Here is a 22,571-nt window from a genome sequence, read left to right on the forward strand (position 1 = left end):
CAAGGAGCCACAGTTACAACACTGTGTAAATCTTTAATTCTGGCGCTGGCTTCTGACACAACAGTTGAATTTTTGTTTTTAACTGGGGACGCAATCGTTTGTTTAAAAAGTTAATTTCACAGTTCTCAATGAGTGTCTCTGAATAAGTGTTCTTTGAGGTCTTTTCAGCTCAGAGAATGCCTGGTGCTACTGGACGATACCCCTGAAACAGACCAGTGGACACACAGAAAAGCCTTGCTTCTCTTCACTGCTTCCCAAGCTCCCTTTATTCAGACTCAGAACACTGGAAACCCGACACTCCGGTTAGGCCGGAAATGGGTATAAAGACGCTGCAGCAGGGCTCTGGAGCAAACCTATGGTGTGGCCCAGAAGATAAGCCGCCCAGAAGCACAAAGGCTCCTTTCATTTTTTGTGCCCAAAGGCAGGTGCCAACACCAACTCTGCTCTTTCCTGGCCTCAGCCTTCCCTTCTAATCCACATATGTCACACCCGGAGAAGTCTGTTCCCGTCACTTGCCATCTCTTTGACATCTCAAATGGGATGGGTCTGGAAACATCCCGTAAGACAAACATGGTGTCGGATGTCCACTGAAATATCAAAGTGGGGAACTTGTACAAAGCCCTTCTTTAAACAGCATTTCACGGTCACCCTCCTCCCTCTAGCCCACGTCAGCTTTGATGTCGCATTCTGTCAAGACCTTAGAAAACAACTGTTTATGATCAATGTCAGAACCACTCTGAGAAGCATCAGAATAGCTTAATAAAGAACAAGCCGACTTATCTTTGACTTCTCTGCAATGCCAAAACAAAAAGGCTGGGCTCTCTGATGTGATAACATCGAGAGTTTCAGCTGCTCTTTTTTTGAAGTATGAACTGGTAATTCAGGTTTGGTACATTCCATCAAGTCAAAGGAAAATGGTCGTGTCAGTCCGACAGAGGAGGAAGGTGTCTGCCCCGGCTCTTCCTGCTGTGTTCTCTTAATGAATGTCTACTGGGGTGTTTCCGGGGAGCTGCGAGCAGAACTGATCTTTAAGAAAAGAAAATTCTCATAGAAAAGTGAACCTCACTGGAATGTTGAAAGTTTATTTAAAATCAGACTTAAATATAGGAACTCCTCGGGGGCTGGGCGGTAGCACAGCGGTTTAAGTGCACATGTCACAAAGCACAAGGACAGGGTCTCAAGGATCCCGGTTCGAGCCCCCAGCTCCCCACCTACGGGGGGGGGGGGTGTCACTTTGCAAGCAAGAGGTGAAGCAGGTCTGCAGGTGTCTGTCTTTCTCTCCCCCTCTCTGTCTTCCCTTTCTCTCTCCATTTCTCTCTGTCCTAACCAACCAACAACAACAGCAACAACCACAACAAGGGTAACACCAAGGGCAACAAAATGGGAAAAACAGCCTCCAGGAGCAGTGGATTTGTACTGCTGGCACTGAGCCCCAGCGATAACCCTGGAGGCAAAATAATAATAATAATAAAATAAAAATAGGAACTCCTTTGAGAAGACTTGCTTGAAAGCAAGCAACATGTAAGTAAAAGAAGCCAGTAGCCCATTGCCAAGAGACACTTTAGAACAAGATAAGTCACTATGTAAAAAAAACTGGCTTCCCAAGCACTCTTCCCAACCTAGCCCAAAGCTTAAAGAAACAAAGAGATAAGGCCAGCTTTTAAATCTTTTTAAATCACATTGAATGACCATGTATAAGTCTGAAAATAAAATAAAAAGATCAAACACCGTCTAACTAACTAAAGAGAAAGGCCAGGAGCTCTCTCAGGTCACTGCATACGACACACAGGTCTGGGACCCAGAAGCCCCAGGTTCAATCCCAGGACGAGAATACACAGAGCTGGGCAAGGCCCCTGGTTTCTCTCATGGCACTTTCTTACACATCTTGTGAAAATAAATACATTCTTCTTCTTTTTATTTTATTTTATTTATTTATGTAGTACCAGAGCCCTGTTCAGCTCTGGCTCACGGTGGTCCAGAGGACTTTGGAGCCTCAGGCATGAGAGCCTCTTGGCAGAACCATTATGCTGTCTACCCCCGCCCAATACATTTTTCTAAATAGAATAAAAAGACAGCAAAATATGAAACAGCACAGATACAGTTGTTGCTCCCAGGAGCGTGATTTAGTGGGGAGGGCTTGGAGGAGAGAGGTGTGATGAGGGGTTTGGTTTAAACACTACGGACCTGCGGAATCAATTTTTCATAGTAACAAGTGTGTTAAGTAAGCAACAGAAACTAGGGGACAGTCGGTCAGCTGGAACAAACTAGAGCAGAAAGGGAGGAAAGAGCTAAAGGCACCCAGGTGAAAATAAGATGACTCACAGGCCTGGTGACTCCAGACACCTACAAGGGTCTAAGCCTTAGCAAGGTCGTAGGGGCATCAAAAGGGAGCCGGCGTGGACCGCGCGCGCTGCAGGGGTTCAGCTGTGTCAACAGCGTTGGCGTGGGGGCGTCTAGCGCCTGGAGAACCAGGGAAACGGTATGTTGGTCAGAATGCAGAATGTAGCCCTGCGACCTTTTCTTACCCCAGCGGCTCAGGGGCTGCCTTTGCACCCCCCCCCCAATAATAATTAAACTTTTCAGCGGGAAGCAATTACAGAAGCCAGACCTTGCACCTTCTGCACCCCACAATGACCTCGGGTCCATCCATGCTCCCAGAGGGATAGAGAATAGGAAAGCTGTCAGGGGAGGGGCTGGGATACGGAGTTCTGGTGGTGGGAATTGTGTGGAGTTGTACCCCTCTTATCCTACGGTTTTGTCAATGTTTCCTTTTAATAAATAAAAATTTAAAAAAAATTAAACTTAACCCATTCTTAAGTCATGAGTTACATTACCAGGAATTTAGGTATAAATAGCTAAAACGCAGATATGACACAAAGACTCAGAGCAGCAGACAGCCTGGAGAGTCTTCTCAAATCCACGGACCACCTGCTGAGAACATGGCGAGCACTCAGGTTCAGAGCCTGTGCTGGAGTCGGGCAGAGGTGGGAACAAACCGGCGTGTGCATCCAGCGGGACAGAGGAAACAGCACACTTCCAAAGGGAGGTTTCCCCGGCTGCAGAGGGTGGGCTAGGAGCAGGGGGGCCTCCTCCACTCAGACAGGAAGCACCTATGATCCTCTGCCTGACTATTGCTATGTCATGGCGACGTGAGAAGCTTCTCCGCTTGTGTTGCTCACTGGTGATAGGGCCTCCTGAGAAAACCCTCCCAAAGAGGCATGAAGGGACCAGACAGAGAAACAGAACTCTGGAAAACCCAACGGGGGGGGGGGGGGGGCAGTGGCACACCTGGATAAGCACACCTGTTACTGTGCACAGGGCCTGGGTTCCAGCCGCTGCTCCCCACCTGCAGGGGGAAACTTCAAGATTGGTGAAGCAAGTACTGCAGGTGTCTCTCTGTCTCTCCCTCTCCCTCTCCCTCCCTTTCTATCTTCCCCTCCCCACGCAATTTCTTTGTGTCCTATCCAGAAAAAAGAAAAAAAAGAAGAATGTGGGAGTCGGGCGGTAGCGCAGCGGGTTAAGCACAGGTGGTGCAAAGCACAAGGACCGGCGGAAGGATCCCGGTTCGAGCCCCCCGGCTCCCCACCTGCAAGGGAGTCACTTCCCAGGCGGTGAAGCAGGTCTGTAGGTGTCTGTCTTTCTCTCCCCCTCTCTGTCTTCCCCTCCTCTCTCCACTTCTCTCTGTCCTAACAATGACGACATCAATAACAAAAACAATTATAACTACGACAACAATAAAAAACAACAAGGGCAACAAAAAGGAAAACAAATAAATAAATAAATATAAAAAAGAAAGAATGAGGGAGTGGGTGGTAGCGCAGCGGGTTAAGCTCAGGTGGCGCAAAGCACAAGGGCTGGCGAAAGGATCCCGGTTCAAACCCCCGGCTCCCCACCTGCAGGGGAGTCGCTTCACAGGCGGTGAAGCAGGTCTGCAGGTGTCTGTCTTTCTCTCCCCCTCTCTGTCTTCCCCTCCTCTCTCCATTTCTCTCTGTCCTATCCAACAACAACATCAATAACAACAATAGTAAGTACAACAATAAAACAATAAGGGCAACAAAAGGGAATAAATAAATAAATTTAAAAGAAAAAGAATGAGTGGCCACCAGGGGTGACGCAGACACTGAACCCCAAGGGTAACCCTAGTGGCGGAAAAGACAAAAGGAAACGAGAAGGCAGAATAGGCAGAATGGCGTGTGTGCGCGTGTGCGTGTGCGCGCGCGCGTGTGCTTGTGCGTGTGCGTGTGTGTGTGTGTGCGCAAACAAGTGCAAACACTATATTGTGATGGTGTGTAAGGTGTAAGAGAAATGCTTTTAAAATTGTGCCAAGGAAGGCCTTCTGAGTTGTGAAAAGGCTGGCGGGGCCGGGCGGAGCGCAGAGCCTCTTACCTGCAGTAGTTATGTGTGCCCAGGCCTCCCTCCCCGTTGGGGTATCTCAGCGTGTTGTACGGGTGCTGCAGCGTCTCGTTCCAGTACAGGCATGGCTCCCCGCCTCGTAGGGCCGTCCAGTTCTGCACTCCCCTGTAATCTACACCGTTGGCTGTGAAACATTCTAGGAGAAAGAAAAGACAGAGTGAACTAATACTCTGGCAACATCTGTAGTCTCCTCCTTCTCTGGTTAATGTTTTGCTTGGACCACGCTGGGAATGGAGAGTGCGGTGCTAGGTCCCGGACACGGCGACGATAGCAGTGCTAGGGCTGAGTCAATCTGAAACGGGGTGCCCTCTAGCTGCTGGGCTGAGTCTTGGCCCTCGCTTGGCAGCCGACACGAGGACATGTCCCCTTGGCGTACGCAGATGCCAGCTAGGGTATAAACAGGCAGCACTGAAACCCCCAAATCTGGGAACAGTTGGTGACAGCCATCCATGAGGACTTCTGGGTGCTCGGAGGGGGATCACCGCTCTTGCCAGCGTCTCTGTGTGGTAACCAGAACCAGGTCGCCGGCTGAAACAGGACTCTCCCCCACAGTCTGAAAGGCTGCACGGACACTTGGATTTAATCAGAGCATCGGGTTCAGCAACGCTTTGGAATCCCAATCACACGAGGCTGGGAACGACTCACATTCCCCAGTAACGAGGAACAGCCCTCTCTACACTGTTTGAAATAGAGGTGCAAGAAAACAGTCAACAACAGGGCAGGAAGGGCCAGGTTGTCATTTTCCGCACCTTTCCGGAATTCCGTCCAACCAGACACACGGAGCACAGGAGCCTTGCATGCGCGCTGACGTGCTTCCGAAGCCTGCTGCTCAGACCGGAGGGGGTGTGGGAACTACGGCTGACGGACTCCCCCCACACGCGAGCATCAAACCCCCAGAGGTTCATGAGAAAGGCACAGTACAAAGAGCAATCTTCGCAAATGAGCTTAGTTGAAACTGACAGAGAGCAGCACTTCAAACACGCCTCTAAGATGCATCACTAAGTATCTGACCGTCTGGGGGGAGTCACTCTACTATCTTAGCTTTATTTCTTCTCTGCCCCTGGTGCGTCCTGACCTATAACTTCCGGTATGGAGAGCACTTTAGGCTGTGCCCTGTGGCAATGCGAGTGGCATCTACTGCACAGCATGAGCACGTCTGTATTCTGGAAGGTGTCTCTTTCCACATCTAAAATCCATCTCTAGAACGTGTCTCCTCTGATACCGCTCCCACCACCCTCTGGGCCTGTGTTATGTCTGGAATTGCGCCGTCTCCCGGCCAGCCTAAATAAGCTGGCGTCCTGGGATGCTGTCTACTGTGCGCCCCGCTCTGAGTCACGGCGAGCAAACCCATCAAGTGCCTCGACTAGCAAACCCTCTACCAGAAGTGTGCGCAGAGCAAGGTTCAAAGGCAGCTGACGGAAACAACTCCACGTGGCATAAAACAGAGCGAACCATGAAGCCTCATCCCAGCCGCTCTCCTCAGTCCACACACGTCACCACGGGACATGTCACCGTCATTCTGCTGTGGGCACGATGCCAGCTCTGTTCCTCGAGCTTCATGGCATCAGCTCAACGCAGGGCAATGTGAAGCTTCCCTCCAGCCCCGACTGCAGGCAAGGCCGCTGGGGTTCCCCGTCTCACTCCACTGGGACCCTGGCTGTCCCCATTCTCCCCTTTGCCTGGCTTGCCACTCAGTGAGCCCTGCTGACTTCCTCCCTTCCTTCCTCCTCTTTCCCTCTCCCCCTCCTCCCCTCCCTTCCTCCCTTCCTATTGCCACAAAGGTCTTTGCAGGGGCTCAGTGCCTGAGCTATGAAGCCATCACTGCCAGCAGCCATTTTCCCTCTTTTATTATTATTATTGTTGTTGTCACTGCCTCCAGGGTTACTGCTGGGGCTGGGTGCCTGCACTGTGAATCCGCTGCTCCTGGAGGCCATTTTTTCCATTTTATTGGACAGGACAGAGAGAAATTGAGAGGGGAAAGCAAGACAGGGAGACAGACAGACAGACAGACACCTGCAGACCTGCGTCACCACCTGTGAAGCGACCCCCCCTTACAGGTGGGGAGCTCTGCACTCACGGGGCCCCACGGCCCAACCCCCCTCTTTTCTTTCTTTTTTATTAGGGAGGGCAGAGAGAAAGTGAAAGGGCAGAAGGAGGTAGGGAGAGAGGGAGAGAGGGAGAGAGGGAGGGAGAGAGACACCTGCATATCTGCTTTACCTCTTGTGAAGTCCCCCCCGACCCCCCGCAGCTGGGGACCACGGGCTCAAACCCAGTCCCTTGCTCATGGTAACAGCTATGCTCAACTAGATATGCCACCACCTTGAGGGTTTTTTTTTTGTTTTTTGTTTGTTTTTGTTTGTTTGTTTGTTTGTTTTTGCCAGAGCACTGCTCAGCCCTGGCTTTTGGTGGCGCTGGAGATGGACCCTGGGACCTTTGGTGTCCAGAGACGCAAGGCTCTGTGCATCGTTAATGCTGTTTCTTCCTCTCCATCTTGGATGCCACCGCTTCGGTGTCATTCACCGTCAGAAGACAGGGCAGTCGCCTCCTCGTCTATTTCTGCTTGTTCCCATTGCAGTCTAGTCTGTTCTCTATAGCACCCAAAGCTCTCAAGAAGATATAGGCACTCAAAAAAAAAAAAAAGGGGGGGGGGGAGTCAGGCAGTAGCGCAGAGAGTTAAGTGCATGTGGGACAAAGCGTAAGGACCGGCGAAAGGATCCCAGTTTGAGCCCCCGGCTCCCCACCTGCAGGGGAGTCGCTTCACTCCCTTCTCTGTCTTCCCCTCCTCTCTCCATTTCTCTGTCCTATCCAACAGTGACGACGACATCAATAACAACTGCAACAATAAAAACAACAAGGGCAACAAAAGGGAAAATAAATATCATAAAAAAAACACCAAGCCTGCTGTCCCTGCCAGCAAATGCTCCAGCAGGCGGGTAACCCAGTTACCTCTCCCCCACAGCACCCAGCCAATGCCCCTGGTTTCATGCTGTGTTCCAGTCACACTGCTCAACTTTCAGTTCTGTGGACACATCAGGATCTTTCCCAGAGCTGAGTGTTCACCTCCTCAGAAGACCCTTCCTCACCATTTTTCTGCTGCCCTTTGTGCACTTCACACCACTTATACTGTCACAGGAATGCATGTCATCTATGAGAGACGAAAGAGGAAAAGGTAGGGAGGAGAGGGAGGAAGAAAACACATACGGAGGCCAGGCAGGGGCGCACTGGGTTAAGTACACACAGTGTGAAGCGCAAGGACCCGTCCAAGGATCCCAGTTCGAGCCCCCGGCTCCCCACCTGCAGGGGAGTCGCTTCACAGCTGGTGAAGCAGGTGCCTGTCTTTCTCTCCCCCTCTCTGTCTTCCTCTCCTCTCTCCATTTCTCTCTGTCCTATCTAACAACGACAACAGCAATAACAACAACAACAATAATAATAACAATGATAAACAACAAGGGCAACAAAAGGGGAAAACAGCCTCCAGGGGCAGTGGATCTGTGGTGCAGGCACTGAGCCCCAGCAACAACACTGGGAGGCAGGAAAATAAAAAGACATTTGAAAGACCCCCTTATTGTTCATTATGTTTGGAATTTAGAAGGATTTAATATAAACAAATAAAGTTAACAGGCTACTATCAGAATAGTAAACATGTATTATTAAATTATTGTTGTTGTTATTGATGTTATTGTTGTTGGATAGGACATAGAGAAATGGAGAGAGGAGGGGAAGACAGAGAGGGGGCGAGAAAGACAGACACCTGCAGACCTGCAGACCTGCTTCACCGCCAGTGAAGCGACTCCCCTGCAGGTGGGGAGCCAGGGTCTCGAACCAGGATCCTTCTGCCGGTCCTTGTGCTTTGCACCGACTGCACTTAACTCTCTGCGCTACCGCCCAACTCCCAAACATGCATTATTTTTATGTATATATAACGTGTGTGTGTGCTGAATACTAGAATGAATCCTAGAGTTCAATGACTAAGAAGGAAAAAATAGGTTAAGGGAAATGAAATTTTTTAATCAAAATTTCAACTATAAATGTATTAAATGCATCTTTGTTTGCAGACACTACTGAGGTCACATGATCAATATTTGTAGTTATTGTGAAGAAAATGTCAAAATAATGAGGTCCTAGGCAATTTACCTTTGCCAGATAAACATTCACTACACTTGAAAAAAAATTCATGTTTAAAACTACAGTGAAATGCTCCTTTAATATAATTTAAACTTGACACATGAACTCTTGGCAAGAAAGCTGCAGTAAATTAACTGAGGGTCAGCAAAATAGATTCCTTGTGCAGTGAGCCGGTTTGCCTTACGCATAAGCCAGGTTCAAACCTGGCCCCTGCCACACTGAAGGAAGCTTCAGTGCTCTGGATTCTCTCACTCTCTCCCTAACTCTAACTGAAGAAAAAAAAAAAAAAGCTTAGAGTGGTGAAGCTCCGGGGGTAACAACAACAACAACAAAAATTAATTGTTTCCTAAGATTTATTCCTAGTTTTCTACAAGACATACCTTCAGATGTCTGCGTATAACATTTGTAAAAAAAAAAAAAAAAAATCACTATTTTTTAATCCGCCAGAGTCAACTCCATTCTATGCAAGAGCATGTAACATCTTTATTCATCCTATGTTGGAAGAATCTGGCTGGTTTGGGAGTTATTTGGAATCAACGTTCAATTCAGTTGTAGCACCTTAGGATAAGACATCATGAAATGTCTTTCAAAGGAGAGGTCTTCTCTTCTTCTCAAGGTGTCCATGGAACTTGGTAGGTGGGATGATATGGAGAGAGAAGGCCTAGGTGCACAAAGGCCTAGGTCACTCTTTAGAGGATGACACCGGTGGCTCTTGTTGGGCTGTCAGTACAGACAAGCGGCAAATGAGAACCAAAGGACAATTTCGCTTGGTAACCCTGTAGAAAGGTGCACCTGGTTGAACGCGCACATCACACTGCGCAAGGACCTGGGTTCAAGCCCTGGTCCCCACCTGCAGGGGGGCAGCTCCACAAGCGATGAAGCGGGTCTGCAGGTGTCTCTCTGTCCTTCTCCCTCCCTCTCTCTTCCCTCTAAATGTCTCTCTGTCCTAGCAAATAAAATAAAGTTAATATAATAAAACGGACTTTTTAAAAGTCTGGAGTGACGTAACTAAAAAAAAAGATAATAATCAAAAACCTCCTCCAGGCTTAAAATCCTCAAATTCTACTAGATTGTTAGAAAGGCTATGACCCAAGACAGAAAAAAATATATCATGACTTAACTGACAACCTAATACACGTTTCTCTTAAAAAGAGAGAAAAAAGAAAAAAAGAAAGGGAGTCGGGCGGTAGCACAGAGAGCTAAGCGCAGTCGGCACAAAGCACAAGGACCGGCGTAAGGATCCTGGTTCGAGCCCCCAGCTCCCCACCTGCAGGGGAGTCGCTTCACAGGTGGTGAAGCAGGTCTGCAGGTGTCTGTCTTTCTCTCCCCCCTCTGTCTTCCCCACCTCTCTCCATTTCTCTCTGTCCTATCTAACAACAATGGCATCAATAACAATAATAACTACAACAACAATGAAAAACAACAAGAGTAACAAAAAGGAAATAAACAAATAAATATATTTAAAAAATTTTAAACCCTTATAGGTCCTTTTTCTGAAGAGATTCTTAGGCTCTCTTTTTGCATAGAAGGAATTTCAATTTCAACAAATAAATTACAAAGAAAAATATTTAATCCCTAGTACCACCATAAACCAGAACTGACCAGTGCTCTGGTGTCTGTCTGTCTGTCTCTCTCCCTGTATCTCTCTCATTACACATAAATAAGTAAGGGTGTCGGCGGTAGCGCAGCGGGTTAAGCACAGGTGGTGCAAAGCGCAAGGACTGTAAGGATCCCGGTTCGAGCCCCCGGCTCTCCACCTGCAGGGGAGTCGCTTCACAGGCGGTGAAGCAGGTCTGCAGGTGTCTGTCTTTCTCTCCCCCTCTCTGTCTTCCCCTCCTCTCTCCATTTCTCTCTGTCCTATCCAATGACAACAGTAATAACTACAACACAAAACAACACGGGCAACAAAAGAGAACAAATATTTTAAAGTTATTTTTATTTATTTCCCTTTGTTGCCCTTGTCGTTTTATTGTTGTAGTTATTATTATTATTATTGATGTCATTGTTGTGGGATGTTGTCATCCCTGGAGCAAAACCCTTTCACACTGCCTGAAGCTCCTCCACAGGCTGAAAGCAGATAAAACAAACTGATATTGGGGCCAGCCGGTGGCATACTCGCTAAGCACACGTAGTACTAGGCACAAGGACCCGCACAAGGATCCGGGTTCAAGCCCCTGCTCCCCACCTGCAGGTGTCTCTGTCTCTCTCCCTCTCTGTCTCCCCCTCCTCTCTCAACTTCTCTGTCCTACCCAATAAGATGAAAAGATGGCCACCAGGAGCAGTGGGTCCTTAGTGCCGACACCGAGCTAACCCTCAAGACCAATATATATATATATCACCCCAGCTTCTGGATCTATTTCATCAGTACTGCATGTCCCCTACTTGAAATTCCAAACTGCAAGAAATTCACTAAGAATGGAGTCCCAGGGTGAGTGGAGGCCCCGCTCTGGGCTTTTCAGCTTCCGGTGGTTAACATGGGATGGTCAGACTAGAGTTCTTGAGTGGGGAGGTGCCTGTCAGGCCAACAACATACCTCCAGATCACACTGTTAAGGTCAAATCTGAAGCAACAAAGCGGCCTTTTATGAACTTACATGGGGATACCTACTGGGTCAGCATTCGATAAGCCCTTGTTAGTCAGCCCCAAGATAAAAATATGACTCAAGCAACAAGTCTGAGACATTCTCGCCAAGAAAATGGTTTTGGGCAGGAGGAAAGACTCAGTGTAGCAGTGATGCACAGATGGAGACAGGCAGTGCTGCCACCTTTGAGCACTCAGGACAGTCAGGGTGGACGGCAGGCAGTGGGCTGCTGTGACAGTCACAGGTGCGAGGTTCCCCGTCACGCTCCCTGGACCTGGAGCAGGCTGCCAGATCCGACAAACGCAAGGGCAGGATGCTCAGTTAGATCTGGATCTCAGATTAACAGCAAATAACGGTTTTGGTGACAAGTAACCCCAGATATTGCATGAGACAGAACCCAGCATTACACTTCTTCATTGTTAATCGGGAAATCAAATTTAACTCTGGCAATCTGACTCGAGTAAGCAGAAACCATGAGTCCTAGTCACCCTTATCCCATTATGGCTTCTGAAACGGTGTTCACGGAAATGCCTAAAGAAGCTTATGCACTGGGAGTCGGGCGGTAGCGCAGCGAGTTAAGCATGGGTGGCGCAAAGCGCAAGGACCGGCGGAAGGATCCCGGTTCGAGCCCCCGGCTCCCCACCTGCAGGGGAGTCGCTTCACAGGCGGTGAAGCAGGTCTGCAGGTGTCTGTCTTTCTCTCCCCCTCTCTGTCTTCCCCTCCTCTCTCCATTTCTCTCTGTCCTAGCCAACAACGACAACAACAATAATAACTACAACAATAAAACAAGGCAACAAAAGGGAATAAATAAATATTTAGAAAAAGAAGCTTATGCACTAAAGATTGTAAGAGAGAAAGACAGAATGCGGCCATAGGCTAGCTAGCCAATAGAGGGCATGTCTTGCCCTATGTATGCCCAAGATGAAGACACAGCCTCGCTCGAAACAAGAAGACACTCCAGAGCTGTGGTACCTCTCTGTCTCCCTCTCTATCTGAAGAAAAATGAAAAAAGTCAGTCCGAAAATCATGCATGTGTGAGACTATGGTGCTAAAAAATAATAACAAAAGGGAGATAGTTCAGGAGTAGAGCAAAAGGACCCAGGTTCAATCCCTGGTCCCACCACTCCATCACCAGAGCCAAGTAATGCTCCGGTCAAAAGCAAAACAAACTAATAAGTGAGAAGAGGCCGCCAGCCTGAGTTGCCCACTCCTGGGCCACGGTGACAGGGAAGGTAAAAGCACTTTATGAGTGAGACGGACTTCTCCGTGTTACGGACATTCTGGGAAGGAGCATTCTTTGGTATGGGGGCTGCTGGCATACCCCGGAGAGTGAGAGAGCATCCCTCCGCACAACAGATGCCGGCAGCCCAGCCCAGCCTACCCCAGCCCACTGTTGTGACCATCCCAAATGTCTCCAGATATTGCCAAATATCCCCTGGAATCTCCTCTAGTTTCAATCACTGGATTAGAAGCAATGGTCAAATAAACTGAAAATGTCATGTTCATTAGTCAGTGGTCACAGGATGAAAGACTTCTCAAAGGAGAAATCTCCAGCCTGTCTCGGGCCCTTAAAGCCCAGAGCAAGGGTGTGAAGGCCCGGCCATTTCAGCGAGGGTGAGCCGAAATCCTCCTGCCAGAAACTCCAGGGAGGAGTCTGCACGGAGCCAAGGCAGCGATGCTGCCCTCCCCGGCAGTGCCAGTGTGCACATGGCAGTGAGCAGGGTGTCGCGCCCAGCCTTTGAAGATGTTCCTTTCAAGTTAACCTCCCTTCCTACTCAACTTTTCCCAAATCTCTTCCTGCCGTTTGGAAGTTGAGTGATTCTCAGCTGAAGAGGGCTGTGTATATGAGGTGCAGATGACAGCGGTTACAGTCCTCACCAGATGCTGCAGTCTCTAATTTGATTGAAAGGATATAATTAGACAACAGAAACACTTTAATGAAAGAGCAAAACATGGAGGGAGGAAGGATTGAAGGCCCTTAAGTGATGCCAAAACACCCACCAGTAATGGAGGCTTTGAGTCCAGGGAGAGGGAAGGGGAAAGCCCCTTAAAAGGATAGTCCCCAAACTGTTTATTTCCCCACAGACAGAGGAGTGGGGCTTGTATTCTTGTAGATTTCCACTGTATTTTATGTGGGAACTATCTGATTAAAACCAGAAGAGTCTTCGGAAGAACATCAAAGAAAAACAAGCATGGCTTCTGTGGTCATTATTAAAAAATATTTTTACCAGCCCAATAATCTTCTTTGAAGATGAATTTTTATAGATTGAACAGCAACAAGTGATTTACATACTGGGATGGCCTGGCGTTAATCTTTACTATTCTAGAAGAGAAAGACCTGGAGACCATGTTTCCATCTAACTTTAGGACACCAAGGCACATAGACAACGAATGGTATAAAGAAACCTAGACGCTAGATACTAACACTGTCGCCATTCTGAATCCCGTCTAAAGTCGTCCGTGCTGGGAGCACGCCTATGTACACGGCCATGTGTACAGCACAGGTTCGCAGCCGGCCGGCCTCACACTGGGGGCAGGTTTCAGTGCTGTGGTGCCTTTCCCTCTGTCTCTCTCTATCTGTGAAAGCTGTGACGTGCCAGTGACAAAAAATGAACAGTAACCCCCCAAAAAAAAATTTGCTGTTTTTACTTTTTCCAGCTTTCAAAATGTTCAGTGTGAGTACACTGTTCTGGTTCTAACCAAGAATCCAACCAAACGGAAAAAAATCCAGCCCTCAGTATCTAAGGTTGTTAATGTGGTGTGACATGGGTTTGGAAGTGGCTCCGGCCTCCTCAGCCCACTAGAAGCAGTGCCCTGTTCTTATGGCAAACTCAACAATGAAAGTTGAATGCTTTGGCTGCTTGCCAGGGATTAAATCAGTGGCAAGAGAACTAGAAGTTGGGTCTGTCCGTGGGGCAGCCCCAAGCAGTTTCAACTGTGAGGGAGAGAAGCAGCCATGCGTGTGAGGTGCTTCTGAGCACCCGACTTCATTTCTCTTTTCAAACTGGTCCAAGTCCAGGCGAGGGGAGGGCTTACCTACAAGGCGGATAACAAAGTGGGAGGTAGGGTTCCCACTGAGTAAGAGAGGGCCAGTTTCCTTATCACATTTCTACGATGGCCTTCTTCTTGTCCCTGCCCAAGTCCAGGGTAAAGTCTCAGAGGTGACTGCTATATATTTTAAAAAATATTTATGTATTTATTCCCTTTTGTTGCCCTTGTTGTTTTATTGTAGAAGTTAGCATTGTTGTTGTTATTGATGTTGTCATTGTTAGATAGGACAGAGAGAAATGGAGAGAGGAGGGGAAGACGCGGGGGGGGGTGGGGGGAGAGAAAGACAGACACCTGCAGACCTGCTTCACCGCCTGCAGGTGGGGAGCTGGGGGCTCGAACCGGGATCCTTACAGCCGGTCCTTGAGCTTTGCGCCACCTGCGCTTATTAACCTGCTGCGCTACCGCCCAACTCCCGTGACTGCTATTTTGAAATGAAGATACTGACTGCAACAGAAAAAGGGGAGGAAAGAGTGACCCAGGTCTTCCCTTCCTAGACACAAACTTGTGGGTTCTAGCAAGATTCCCAGAATCACGCTAACATGGAAGACGTGCAATCCCTCTGCTCTCCCATTCAGACAGAGTCCAAAACTAGCCCCCGAGGTGGCCCAGGGGCTCGAGAAGATCCCACCTCCAACAGCTGCACAGGACACGCTCGCTCGACCTTGTGCTGTCCTTACTCAGAGGCGAAAATTCCAGCCAAAGCTACTGATCCAGACTTCCGGCCCCTCTCAAGTGTTTCGCATTAACTGTTCCGCAGTACAAACACAATCAGCTTGGTATGTTTAAATGTTTTCTTTTGTTTTTTTTCAAAAAAGTTTTAATTAAAACAAAGTAATCAGCCATACTAAGCACTTTTTTTTTTTTTGCCTCCAGGATTATTTCTGGGGCTCAGTGCCTGCACCATGAATCCACTGCTCCTGGAGGCCATTTTTCTCCCTTGGTTGCCCTCGTTGTTGTAGCCTTGTTGTGGTTATTAATGTTATTGTTGATGTCGTCATTGTTGGCTAGGACAGAGAGAAATGGAGAGAGGAGGGGAAGACAGAGAGGGGGAGAGAAAGACAGACACCTGCAGACCTGCTTCACCGCCTGTGAAGTGACTCCCCTGCAGGTGGGGAGCCGGGGGCTCGAACCGGGATCCTTCCGCCGGTCCTTGTGCTTCGCGCCACCTGCGCTTAACCCGCTGCGCTACTGCCCGACTCCCTGTTTGCTTTTTTAAAGGCCACTTGAAAAATGACGATGGAATCATGGAAATAAAATTCAGCTGTTTAGGAAAGTGACATAAGTTGTTTTCTTCTTTCCCGGATGCTTTTCCAGATCCGGGGCTGGTGCCACTTGCTGCCTGGCCTCCGTCTGTGAAACAGACCTGTCGACGGCTTGTTCCGAGCAACATCGGCACAGCTGAGCGAGCCATGGGCTAGTTTCCAGGAAGGCAACATTTCTTTCTGTAGTGCAGACTGAGCCATACTGGGTTTCTCTGAAAAGAATTTTTAGGCTGGGGAGATGGCATAATTGTCTGCAGAAGACTTTTCGTATGCTTGAGGCTCTGAGGTCCCAGGTTCAATCCTCAGCACCGTGATCCAGAGATGAGCAGTGTTGTGGTCTTTCTCTACATATCTTCATCTCTCTGCATCTTTCATTTACATAATAATAATAATAATAATAAATGGGCTGGGGGTGGCACTTCTGGTTCAATGCACACATTAGCATGTGCAAGGACCCAGGTTCGAGCCCCTGCTTCATACCTGCAAGGGGGAAACTTCAGGAGTGGTGAAGCAGATCTGCTAGCTTTCTCCCTCTCTCTCTCTCTTTTAAATATTTTATTTATTTATTAATGATAAAGACAGGCGAGGGAGAGAGAAAGAGCCAGACATCACTCTGGTACATGTGCTGCCGGGGATTGAACCCAGGACCTCCGGTTTGAGGGTCCAGTGGTTTGCCCACTGCGCCGCCTCTTAGACCACACGCGTCGCTTTCTCTCCCCACCTCCTCCTCCTCCTCCCCTCTCAATTTCTCTCTGTCCTATCAAGCAAAATAGAAAAGGGGAAAAAGAAAGATGGCTATTAGGAGCAGTGGGGTTACACCACCAGCACTGAGTCCCGGCAAGAATCCTGGTGCCAAAAAAAGTAAAATAGTTTTTTAAAAAAATAATTTTTAGGGGGTCAGGTGGCAGCTCAGCGGGTTAAGCGCAGGTGGCGCAAAGAGCAGGGACCGGCATAAGGATCCCAGTTCGAGCCCCCGGCTCCCCACCTGCAGGGGAGTCGCTTCACAGGCGGTGAAGCAGGTCTGCAGGTGTCTGTCTTTCTCTCCCCCTCTCTGTCTTCCCCTCCTCTCTCCATGTCTCTCTGTCCTATCCAACAACGAACAACATCAACATGGCAATAATAATAACCACAACGAGGCTACAACAACAAGGCAACAAAAGGGGGAAAAAAATGGCCTCCAGGACCGGTGGATTCATGGTGCAGGCACCGAGCCCAGAAATAACACTGGAGGAAAATAATAATAATAATAATAATAATAATAATAATAATAATTTTAAAAAGTCTTATTAAAAACGCAAAAGCAAGTAGGCCAGGCAGTGGCATGTCTGGTTAAATGCACACTAGTTGTACAAGAAGTGACGTAGGTGTACAGATGTCTCTCTTTCTCTCTCCCTTTCTATCTCTCCCTCCCTTCTCAAGTTCTCTCTGTCCTATCCAATTAAATAGAAATAAATTAATAAAATAGAAAAAAGAAACAAAGAAAATAAACGGCCACCAGGAGTGGTGGTTTTGTAGTGCCAGCACTGAGCCCCAGCAAGAACACTGGAGGCAAAAAAAAATTCCAAAGTGTGCTGGTTAAATAAAATAATATAGGGGGAGTCGGGCGGTAGCGCAGCGGGTTGAGCGCAGGTGGCGCAAAGCGCAAGGACCCGGTGTAAGGATCCCGGTTCGAGCCCCCGGCTCCCCACCTGCAGGGGAGTCGCTTCACAGGCAGTGAAGCAGGTCTGCAGGTGTCTGTCTTTCTCTCCCCCTGTCTTCCCCTCCTCTCTCCATTTCTCTCTGTCCTATCCGACAACGACAACATCAGTAACAACAACCACCACAACAATAAAACAACAAGGGCAACAAAAAGGGAATAAACAATTTAAAAAAACTAAAAAAAATAATAACGGGAGTCCGGCAGTAGCGCAGCGGGTTAAGCGCACGTGGTGCAAAGCACAAGGACAGGCTTAAGGATCCCGGTTCGAGGCCCAGCTCCCCACCTGCAGGGGAGTCGCTTCACAGGCGGTGAAGCAGGTCTGCAGGTGTCTGTCTTTCTCTCCCCCTCTCTGTCTTCCCCTCCTCTCTCCATTTCTCTCTGTCCTGTCCAACAACAACATCAACAGCAACAATAAAAACAACAATGGCAACAAAAGGGAAAATAAATAAATTAATTAATATAATAAAAATAATAATATCAACTGCATGGTTAATTTTCATGTATAATCAGTCCTTAAAAATAAAAGTTGGGGTGGTTCGGGAGGTGGTTCAGTGGCTACACTGGACTCTCAAGCATAAGGTCCCGAGTTCGATCCCCAGCAGCACATGTACCATAGTGATGGCTGGTTCTTTCTTTCTCTCCTCCTATCTTTCTCATAAATAAATAAATTTTTTAAAAAGATGTTTAAAAATAATAAAAGTGGGGTCAGAGGTTAGATAGCATAATGGCTATGCAAACAGGCCCTCGTGCCTGAAGCTCTGAAGCCCCAGGTTCAAGCCCCCACACCATCAGAAGCCAAAGCTGAACAGGGCTCTGCTAAAAAAATAAATAAAAATAATAATAAAAGTTGGGGCTAGGCAGTGGTGTACTGGGTACAGCGCACACGTTATCATGCACAAGGATCAGGGTTCGAGCCCCCGGTCCACATCTATAAGGGAGAAGCTTCATAAGCTGTGAAATAGTGCTGCAGTGTCTTCTCTCTTTTCTCCCCCCTTTCTCCCTCCCTGTTTCTACCAGAAAACAAAGAAAGAAAAAAGAAAGAAAGAAAGAGAGAAAGGAAGGCTCCCAGGAGAGGCAGAGTCATTGCGTAGGCACTGAACCTCAGCAATGACCCTACTCACAACACTTTTTAATTAAAAATGAAACTACGTGAAATTCAAAGTACAGCACCCCCCAAAGGCTCACTGCAACAACCCACAGTCACCCAGTGACATGTCGTAGCTGCTTCAGCCCCGCAAAGTCGGAGCCGACGGACGGCAACGAGCACATGGCCCACGACACCCAAGTCACTTCTGCTTCTTTGCCAAAGCATTTGCTGGGGCTTGGGCACACGCACGGCCATGCGTGAGCCCTCGCCGTGCACCTGCACAGGGGAGGCTTCACAAGCAGTAAAGCGGAGCTGCAGGTGTTTCTCTCTCTCTTTCTCTCTCTGCCCCTTCCCTCTCAATTTCTCTCCGTCCTATCAAATGAAAAGAAAAAGGACCCATCCAAAAAGATCTGTGTACAGAGAATTTAAAGTAATGGGAGGCAGAAGGTAGTTAAAGATACTAAGTTATTAAGCCTATGTTCATAGCAGCACAATGTGTAATAGCCAAAATCTGGAAGCAACCCAGGTGTCCAACGACAGATGAGTGGCTGAGTAACTTGTGGTCTAGATACACAATGGAATACTACTCAGCTATTAAAAATGATGAATTAATTTTCTTCACCTCATCCTGGATGGAGCTTGAAGGAATCATGTGAAGTGAGATAAGCCAGAAAGAGAAGGGTGAGTATGGGATGATCTTACTCATGGACAGAAGTTGAAAAACAAGGTCAGAAGGGAAAACACTAAGCAGAAAACGGAAGAAAAAAAAAAAAGGTCACTGGGAGAAGTGGATTCATGTGTCTGCTGTGGCAATAAAAATAAAATCAAAACATTTGCCAACACCTGATCTAGAGCCTCAGAAGACATTTTAAATTGGCATATTTCTCAAGAACAGTCCCTAATCTGTGCTGTGTAGAGCTAGGAGAAGCACTATTTAACAAGACAAAGACTATTTGGCAGGGGAGGTGGCAGCATAGCTAACCTGGGAAGGAGGCCACCCAAGGCCACCGCAGACCCCACTGCAGTGTGGGAAGCCTCCATCCTGTGGTATCTTTCCCTCTCGGCCTCAGCGTCCGTGGCTTTCTCTCTCTGAAAAAAACCTGTCCTGGAGCAGCGATGCCCTGGAAACAGCAAAGGAACATCCGGACGTTTGAAACTGGCAGGATAACAAGGACCAGCGTAAGGTTCCCGGTTCAAGCCCCGGCTCCCCACCTGCAGGGGAGTCGCTTCACAGGCGGTGAAGCAGGTCTGCAGGTGTCTGTCTTTCTCTCCCTCTCTCTGTCTTCCCCCTCCTCTCTCCATTTCTCTCTGTCCTATCCAACAACAATAACAACAATAATAACTACAACAATAAGGGCAACAAAAGGGAATAAATAAATAATAAATTAATTTAAAAAAAAACCTAATCCAGATTGTAGTGCATGTTTATATTTACATTCTGAGTCATGTAAATACTCAGGAAAAAAATCAAGTTTGATTGTGCTATAAGCAATTCACTTCATTTCACCAAAGAACTCCATTGGTTTATCCTACCACACATAATACCCAAAATATGGGGACTGAGTGCTTGAGCCCAGGACTTTGTCTACAGTAATAATGTGTGCTCAGTCGGGAGCAACAGCATCCAGCCCCTCCAAAAAATATAATTTCTAAGTGGTTATCTAACTACTGTCTTATCAGAAGTTATATGCACACACTTACAAAGCTAAAAAAAAAAAAAGAAAGAAAAGAAACTGGCAGGATAGCTCCTCTGGAAGGATGCCTGCCTGCCTTGCCTTGCCATGTGCCAGACGCAGGTCGGAGCCCCTGGCACCGGTGGGGTGCTACAGCGTGGGGCAGCTTCCGTGCTGTGGTGTCTCTCCCTCCATCTCTACCTAGAGTTAGCCTGCAGTGGTGGGACAGAGCACACGAGGTCCCAGCAATGGCAGGAGGAGGAGGGAGAGGAGGGGGAGGGGAAGAGGAAGAAGGAAGTGGAGTAAAGAAAAGAAAGAGGAGCCGGTGGTGGTGCACCTGGTTGAATGCACATGTTATAAATGTGCAAGGACCCGGGTTCAAGCCCCCAGTCCCCACCTGCAGGAGGAAAGCTTCACGAGTGGTGAAGCAGGGCTGCAGGTGTCTCGCTCTGTCTCCCTCTTCCTCGCGAAGAGGCTGGCTGCCTCTATCAAATAACTAAAGATAATTAAAAAAAAATTTTTTTTTAAAAAGAGGAAAAAAAAAAGAAAAGGGATTATGCATGTACAAACTATTGTATTTACTGTTGAATGTAAAACATTAATTCCCCAATAAAGAAATAAATTTTAAAAAAAAAGAAAAGGGAAATTTTTTTTAGCAGCTCAGGTGGTTGGTTCTCAGTGGATGAAACACTAGACTTAACAACCGTGAGGCCACGAGTAAGATCCCTCGAATCTCGTATGTCAGAGACACACTCTGGTTCTCTTACATCAGGAAAAGAAAAAAAAGAAAAAAGAGTTTTAAAATTTTTTTAAGTATTTATTATTTATTCCCTTTTATTGCCCTTGTTGTTTTATTGTAGTCATTATTGATGTCGCTGTTGTTGGATAGGACAGAGAGAAATGGAGAGAGGAGGGGGAGACAGAGAGGGGGAGAGAAAGACAGACACCTGCAGACCTGCTTCACCGCCTGTGAAGCGACTCCCCTGCAGGTGGGGAGCCGGGGGCTCGAACCGGGACTGACTGACAAGAGAAATATCATTTATCTGGTGCTTTGCACCACCTGCGCTTAACCCGCTGCTCTACCGCCCGACTCCCAAAAAGAATATTTTTTAAAAGATTTCTATACTTGGGGGTCGGGCGGTAGCACAGTGGGTTAAGCGCATGTAGTGCAAAGTGCAGGGACCGGCGTAAGGATCCCGGTTCGAGCCCCCAGTTCCCCACCGGCAGGGGAGTCGCTTCACAGGCGGTGAAGCAGGTCTGCAGGTGTCTGTCTTTCTCTCCCCCTCTCTGTCTTCCCCTCCTCTCTGCATTTCTCTCTGTCCTATCCAACAACGAACAACATCAACAATGGCAATAATAATAATCACAACAAGGCTACAACAACAAGGGCAATAAAAGGGGGAAAAAATGGCCTCCAGGAGCGGTGGATTCATGGTGTAGGCACCGAGCCCAGCAATGACACTGGAGGAAAAAGAAAAAAAAAGATTTCTATACTTATTGAGAGCGAGAAAGAGTGAATCGAGTAGCACCCATCGTACTCAAAGCAGATCAAACCTAGGACCTGCCGCACAGAAGGGCAGAGCTCCACCCCCCATGCCGCCTCCCTGGCTCCAACAGCAGCTGACGTGAAGCCTGGTGCTGGAGCAGCGAGGGGAGCACTGGCCGCTCAAGCATGAGGTCCCAAGTTCATTCCACGGTGCTGAGCATCTCAGTGCGACGTTAGAAGGAAACCTGAATCGTCCAGGCTTCCTGCGGCGGCATTAGGGTTTAGCACCTGTGGGGCTTCTGGTGCAGCTGAAGGCCCGTGATGAGGATGTGGAACCAGTCAGTAAAAGGTAGCAAGCAGGAAAACAGAACCAAAAGTGTGTTTCTTTTTTTTAAAAAAAATTTATTTATTTATTCATTCCCTTGTGTTGCCCTTGTTTTATTGTTGTAGTTATTGTTGTGGTTGATGGCGTTGTTGCTGGATAGGACAGAGAGAAATGGAGAGAGGAGGGGAATTCAGAGATGGGGAGAGAAAGACACCTGCAGACCTGCTTCACCGCCTGGGAAGCGACTCCCCTGCAGGTGGGGAGCCGGGGGCTCGAACCGGGATCCTTACTCTGGTCCTTGCGCTTCGAGCCACCTGCGCTTCACCCGCTGCGCTACCCCCCGCCTCCCAAAAGTGTGTTTCTTAAAAGATTCAAAGCACAGGAGTAACTGTAATGCCTGTGGGCCCAGACGCTGTCAACATTACTGAAGTCACTGCCAGGAAGGCCCGGGCTCTGCAGACAGCATGAAGCCTTCGCTGTCAAAGGAGCTCATAATGGAGCGAATGAAACACATTCTAGGTCGTCTACTAGAAGAGGTTGTCCACGGCAAACACAATCTGAAGCACGCCGAGCGGTGCCCAGATGCAGGGACGCGCCCCAGGATGCATCCAGTCAGCCTGCCCGTCTCCCCTTCCTGTCTCTGCCCTGCCGGTCAGAAGGCCACACGGGGAGGCTCGGCAGTGCCCTGGCCCTGGCTGTCCTCCTCCCTGGAAAGGGAGTCTCCATTCTGCCGTCAGTGTCTGTCTTCCTTCTTATCAGTGTGAAGGACAGGAGGGACTCAAAGGAAAGATGGACAGAAAGGAGGTCGCGTGGGGCAGCATACACGCTGCAATTAGAAGTAGCACTGATGGGGAATGAGTGAACCGTTT

At 48.3% G+C, this 22,571-nt stretch overlaps 1 protein-coding gene across 2 annotated transcripts in view; it reads right to left on the reverse strand.

Annotated features, from left to right (window-relative positions):
• KREMEN1 (kringle containing transmembrane protein 1) overlaps positions 1–22,571 on the reverse strand; it is a 67,502-nt gene that overhangs the window by 42,185 nt on the left and 2,746 nt on the right. For both annotated transcript variants that reach the window (XM_060192911.1, XM_060192912.1), the window contains exon 2: positions 4,387–4,549. In XM_060192911.1, the coding sequence (XP_060048894.1) occupies positions 4,387–4,549 (163 nt within the window). The remainder of the gene's footprint in view (positions 1–4,386; positions 4,550–22,571) is intronic.

Source organism: Erinaceus europaeus, chromosome 6 (assembly GCF_950295315.1).
Source record: "Erinaceus europaeus chromosome 6, mEriEur2.1, whole genome shotgun sequence".
Taxonomy (NCBI): domain Eukaryota; kingdom Metazoa; phylum Chordata; class Mammalia; order Eulipotyphla; family Erinaceidae; genus Erinaceus; species Erinaceus europaeus.